This window comes from Camelina sativa, chromosome 1 (assembly GCF_000633955.1).
Source record: "Camelina sativa cultivar DH55 chromosome 1, Cs, whole genome shotgun sequence".
Taxonomy (NCBI): Eukaryota; Viridiplantae; Streptophyta; class Magnoliopsida; order Brassicales; family Brassicaceae; genus Camelina; species Camelina sativa.
In genome coordinates this window covers 10,399,453-10,405,475 of record NC_025685.1, presented here as the reverse complement: position 1 = coordinate 10,405,475, position 6,023 = coordinate 10,399,453, and the positions used below count along the sequence as shown (strand labels likewise).

Sequence of the window (6,023 nt, the reverse complement as noted above, 5' to 3'; positions counted from 1 at the left end):
AATTAATATATTTGAGAAAACAAACTTTTTTTTTCTTATGAGAAAACAAACTTGTTCTAGTTTCTCTTCTTAACTTTGTTATCAATTAAAGAAGAAAACATCATAAAGAAAATATGCTTTCAAAGCTATAAAATGAGGCTTCTATTTTCAAACATCAAAAACAGAGCTAATGAAATGAATCTATAGAGCTTACGTAATAATAACACTGTTCTGTTTTTTTTTTGCTATTATGTAAGATGTTTAGAAGTTTTCTTTTTTTTGTAAGATATATTTAAGTTTATATGCTTTATTTAGTTTAATTTAAGGTTTATAATTTTTAATATTCTACAATATTTTTTTATTAGTTGAAATATTTTTACCTAAATACAGATGATGCTTTTAATGCACAAAATAAAAAAACTTTATATAGTGGAACGGATGGATTCTTTGTACCGACAAGAATAACAGAAAAAGAAAAAAGAGAGAGACGAAGAAGAACAAAACATGAATTTTGAGCTTGTCTTCATCCCTTCTCCTGGAGCCGGTCATCTCCGATCAGCGGTGGATATGGCGAAGTTACTAGTGGACCGTGAAACCAGCCTTTCTATCACCGTCATCATCCTTCCTATCATTTCCGAAGGCGAAGTCGGTGCTTCAGATTACGTTGCAGCCCTCTCCGCTGCATCAAACAGCCGCCTACGTTACAAAGTGATCACCTCCGACTCCGCCGAAGATGAACCAACCTCCGAGCTAACAAGTTTTGAGAAGCATGTCGAGAACCAGGCGCCAAAGGTTAAACGCGTCGTTGCGAAACTCGTCAAAGACTACTCGACGCTACCGGACTCGCCGAGGATTGTTGGGTTCGTCCTTGACATATTCTCCTACTCGATGATAGATGTGGCTAAAGAGTTTGGTGTTCCGAGTTATTTGTTTAATACGTCGAATGCAGGAATGCTCGCACTTGGATATCATATTCAGATGTTGTACGATGAGAACAAATACGATGTGAGTGAAAGTGATTATGTAGACTCGGAAGCTGTGTTGAACGTTCCAAGTTTGAGTCGTCCTTATCCGGTGAAGTGTATTCCTGACATTCTCGCATCTAAAGTGACGCTCCCCATGTTTGTAAATCAAGCGAGAAAATTTAGAGAGATGAAGGGTATTTTGATAAATACTGTTGCTGAGCTTGAACCTTATGTGTTGAAGTTTCTTTCGAGTAGTGATACTCCTCCTGTTTATACTTATGGACCATTGCTACATCTCACGAACCAAGTTGATGATTCCAAGGAAGAGAAACAATCAGATATTTTACGGTGGTTAGACGAGCAACCACCTAGTTCGGTTGTGTTCCTCTGCTTCGGGAGCAAGGGAGGCTTCAGTGACGAACAAGCAAGAGAAATCGCAATGGCGCTAGAGCTTAGTGGCCAACGGTTTCTCTGGTCTCTTCGTCGTGCATCTCCGAATATATTTAGGGAAGCTCCTAAAGAGTTTAGGAATTTAGAAGTTCTTCCGGAAGGATTCTTTGATCGGACGAAAGATATAGGAAGAGTGGTCGGTTGGGCTCCGCAGGTGGCCGTGCTTGCAAAGCCGGCTATTGGAGGATTCTTCACTCATTGCGGGTGGAACTCGATGCTAGAGAGTCTTTGGTTCGGCGTTCCGATGGCTGCATGGCCGTTATACGCAGAGCAGAAGTTTAACGCATTTATGATGGTGGATGAGCTTGGATTAGCTGTGGAGATAAAGAAATACTGGCAAGACGATCATTTAACGGGAGTGGGGACGGTTACTGTGACAGCGGAGGAGATAGAGACATCAATTAAGTGTCTGATGGACCAGGATAGTGACGTGAGGAAAAAAGTGAAGGACATGAGCAAGAAATGTCACGTAGCTCTAGTGGACGGTGGGTCGTCACGGATTGCGTTGCAAAAGTTTATTGAAGACGTTATGAAGAATTACCGTTTCAATGAATAAGGAATACGAGTCTGTACCCAAATGCGGCATAATTAATTAAGTTTTAAAATATCATATTAGTCAATGCATGCCCTCTTTAAATAGAAACTCATATATGTACTACTTTAATTTGAGGTAACAAATTAAAGAGAAGTAAAATATGGTTGTAAGTTTCTTTTTAACCAAATATTAATTGGAATATTCAAACCTTAAATGATTGTCTCAACGATTAGGGTAGCAAAATAAAGAAAAGATATTAAGAAGCTAATTAAGAAATAATGTAAAACATAAAAGAACATAAAGACTGAAACTTACGGTCCACAAATGTCTAAGGTTGTATTGGAGTAGACATTTACGTCTAACCATGAGAGGACATGACTATGGACAATGAGTGTTACTTTTGAAAAATATATGTATGTACAAGTGAACAAGTCAAACATTACTTGATTTTATTTTTCTTATCTGTTTTTTAAGTTATCTTCCTCTACAACTCAAAAAACAGCACCACCAAATATAGTGAAAAACAGATAGAGAGGATTTTCAAAAGATGAAAATCGAGCTGGTGTTCATCCTTCTCCGACTATCAGTCATCTCATGGTGACAGTGGAGATGGCCAAGCAACTAGTTGATCAAAACGACCACCTCTCTATCACCGTGATCATCATATCTTTCAATTCTAAAAACACCTCGCCCCCACCGGATCCACTAAACGAATCCGCTACGAAATAATCTATGGAGGAGATCAACAACCAACCGAGTTGAAGGCGACTGATTCTCACATCAAAAGTCTAAAACCACGGGTGAGAGACGCCGTTGCGAAACTCTTAGATCCCACTCGACCAGACTCATCACGTCTAGCTGGATTCGTCGTTGATATGTACTGCACCTCGATGATCGATGTCGGTAACGAATTCGGTGTCCCGAGTTACTTGTTTTACACTTCCAACGCTGGATTTCTTGGACTCTTGTTTCACATTCAGTTCATGTACGACGCAGATGATACCTATGACATGAGCGAGTTGGAAGAATCGGACGCAGAATTAGTGGTTCCGAGTTTGACTTGTCCTTATCCGTTGAAATGTCTTCCTTACATTTTCAAATCAAAAGAGTGGCTCTCCTTTTTTGTAACTCAAGCGAGAAGATTCAGAGAGACTAAGGGCATTTTAGTAAATACGGTTCCTGAGCTGGAACCTCAAGCGTTGAAGTTTCTCTCCAGTGGTGATACTCCACGTGTTTACCTAGTAGGACCATTGTTGCATCTCAAAAACGAAGCTAGGGGTGATTCCGTGGACAAGAAGCAATCGGAGATTTTACAGTGGTTAGACGAGCAACCCCCTAGATCGGTAGTGTTCCTTTGCTTCGGGAGTATGGGAGGTTTCAGTGAGGACCAAGCAAGAGAAATCGCTGTAGCTCTCGAACGAAGCGGCCACCGTTTTCTCTGGTCTCTCCGCCGTGCATCTCCGAATATAATGAAGGAGCCTCCCGGTGAATTCACAAACCTAGAGGAGATACTTCCGGAAGGGTTTCTTGATCGGACGGTGGAGAGAGGAAAGGTGATTGGTTGGGCACCACAGGTAGCCGTGATGGAGAAGCCGGCGATCGGAGGTTTTGTTTCTCACGGAGGATGGAACTCGACGTTGGAGAGTTTGTGGTTCGGTGTTCCGATGGCGATTTGGCCACTTTACGCCGAGCAGAAGTTTAACGCTTTTGAGATGGTGGAGGAGCTTGGTTTGGCGGTAGAGATCAAGATGCATTGGCTAGGTGATCTTTTGTTGGGGAGGTCGGAGATGGAGATTGTGACTGCGGAGGAGATTGAGAGAGGGATCAAGTGTTTGATGGACCAAGATAGTGACGTGAGGAAGAGAGTGAATGAGATGAGCGAGAAGTTCCACGTAGCTTTAATGGGCGGTGGATCGTCTGAAACTGGTTTGAAAAGTTTTGTTGAAGACGTAACGGAGAATATTACTTGATCGTCTTATAATCTCGAACGTTTTAGAATATTTCTTGTATTATGGGTTTAGTTGCATGGCTAAATAATGGGCCTTTTATGTCAAGTTTTATTTTTACTTGAGTGTATAATAAGAACATTAAAAGCTTTGTGACTTTGTGTGTTTATAAAGTGTGTAGTTCTCAAAAATTCTAAACAAGTCAAGGAGAAAAGTGGTGTGCATGTATTTCATTGTGAAAACAAAATAAATTTCTTACGGTTTTAAATGCACTCGAGTTGTATTTATAAGTTAAGATTGGATACAGGATAATGAGAATTATTGTAAATTTATAATGATTCGCTTATTATTTGAACGTTAGCAAACAATTCTTGGGTACATAAACACATTTTTCAAACAACATATCAAAATTAAATTAACAAACACATCGCCCCAAACGTTAAACATAACAAAAACGAATAGAGCACACACCACTATCCGACATGGTTACATATATATAACTAACTTCCGGCGACAGAACACCTTGTCCTGATCACGCCGGAAGAGCCCGTCTTAACTTTAACTCTCCCCATCTTCTCCATTGACTTAGCGAAAGCTTTGTAAAACGTCTGTTCAGAACCGTTGACCAAGTCGTTGATCATCTTCAACGTGGCTGAGTTCGTAGTCAAGGCAGAATCAGATTGAAACAAACCTCTCCTCTTAAGGACAAGCCTGTAATAACTGAGATCAAAGCTTCTGCGGCTGCCAGGATCCATCTCTAGGATGGTGGAGTTGTCATTAAGGCTCTTACATTTCGTAGCCTTCAAAATAGTTGCGTACTCGCTGTCTAGAGATGGATCTTGTTTGACTGTCGTCGAGAAGTTGTAGAGACGAGTGTTCATGGAAGAACAATGCGAGACACCAATCGTGTGAGCCCCTAAACAAAAAACCAAAAAAAATGGTCAATAAACAGCCGTAACGACTAATATAGTAATATGACTATTTTGAGTTTAATGAATGGACTTACCGGAGAGCAGAACAAGGTCTTTGAGATTAAGGCCTTGGTTAGCGAAAAGCCGCTGTAACGTCGTGAAATTACTCGTTGGCGGAGGAATGTTGTTTAAAGCCTCCGTAGAATTTGAGATTCTACCGTCTCTTCTTCCCGTTGGGACTCTCCATGAAGGACCTCCCTGTACAAAAAGATCATATTATTATTTTCATAATTAACGAATTGTGTTGCAATTTTTTTTTTGTTAATAAATATAAATAGACTAAAAAGAATCACTACTTTATAATTTGAAACACTTACGGTGGCGACTACTGCGTCCCTAGCGGTCAGAGCAATGATATCAGCGCAAGAAACAGTCTTAGGACACTCTTTTTCAAGAATAGACTTGATCCTCTCTACGAAACCGAATCCTCTAAGTGTTAGATTCGGTTGTGAATCTTTCTCTGCGTTCCCAGATGTCGAATTTATCAACACAGATCCATCACATCCCTTCATTACATTTTTTTCCAAAATCAATACGAATATATAAGGAAAATCAAAATTATGCTATAGCTCAAAGTTACTATCAAATGCACATTTCTATTTACATTATGATGATATTTTTTTTCTTTCTTTTGAACATAAATAAATTAATATGATGATACATCTTTTGGAGTACCTCAGCGTTTTTAGTAAGCTATTTAACTAGATGTGTGTAGTAGATATCAATATGTGAATATCAATGTAAATATGTTATGAACTTATATTTATCGAGAAAAAAAACATATGAACATATATGCTATCTAAACACTTGCAAGTATGTATGTGTGGTTAAATACATACCCTAACGAAGCAATCATGGAAGTGCATTCTGATGAGAGGAGCTGCAAGAGAAGGACCATTATGGATATGCTTTTGAATATGATCCGAAATGATTTTCTCTGCGTTTGGACAGCTTTTTGCGTAGAAGTTCATTTGAAGTTGAGCCTCCGATAATCCCAACACCCCAATAAGAACCGTCACTGCAACCGCAACCGCGAAATTCAATCGATTCATCGTCTTATAGAGTGGTTTCCTAGATCTTGTTTCTCACTATTCTTTGGTTTTGTGTCACTGAAGAGAGACAGGGGATATATAGAGCAATAATGGAGTCGGTCTATTTATAATAGGAGTGTTCATTT

General features: G+C 39.5%; 2 protein-coding genes and 1 pseudogene across 2 annotated transcripts; 2 read left to right on the top strand and 1 right to left on the bottom strand.

Moving 5' to 3' along the window:
- On the top strand, positions 372-2,143 carry LOC104786851 (UDP-glycosyltransferase 71B7-like). The gene has a single exon (XM_010512310.2). The coding sequence runs from the start codon at positions 484-486 to the stop codon at positions 1,948-1,950; it is 1,467 nt and encodes a 488-aa protein (XP_010510612.1). The 5' UTR covers positions 372-483; the 3' UTR covers positions 1,951-2,143.
- LOC104786841 lies at positions 2,339-4,036 on the top strand (annotated as a pseudogene).
- LOC104786830 (peroxidase 30) lies at positions 4,194-6,023 on the bottom strand. The gene is made up of 4 exons (XM_010512292.2): positions 5,686-6,023; positions 5,164-5,352; positions 4,882-5,044; positions 4,194-4,791 (listed from the first exon to the last, which is right to left on the bottom strand). The coding sequence occupies exons 1-4, from the start codon at positions 5,896-5,898 to the stop codon at positions 4,376-4,378; spliced, it is 981 nt and encodes a 326-aa protein (XP_010510594.1). The 5' UTR covers positions 5,899-6,023; the 3' UTR covers positions 4,194-4,375.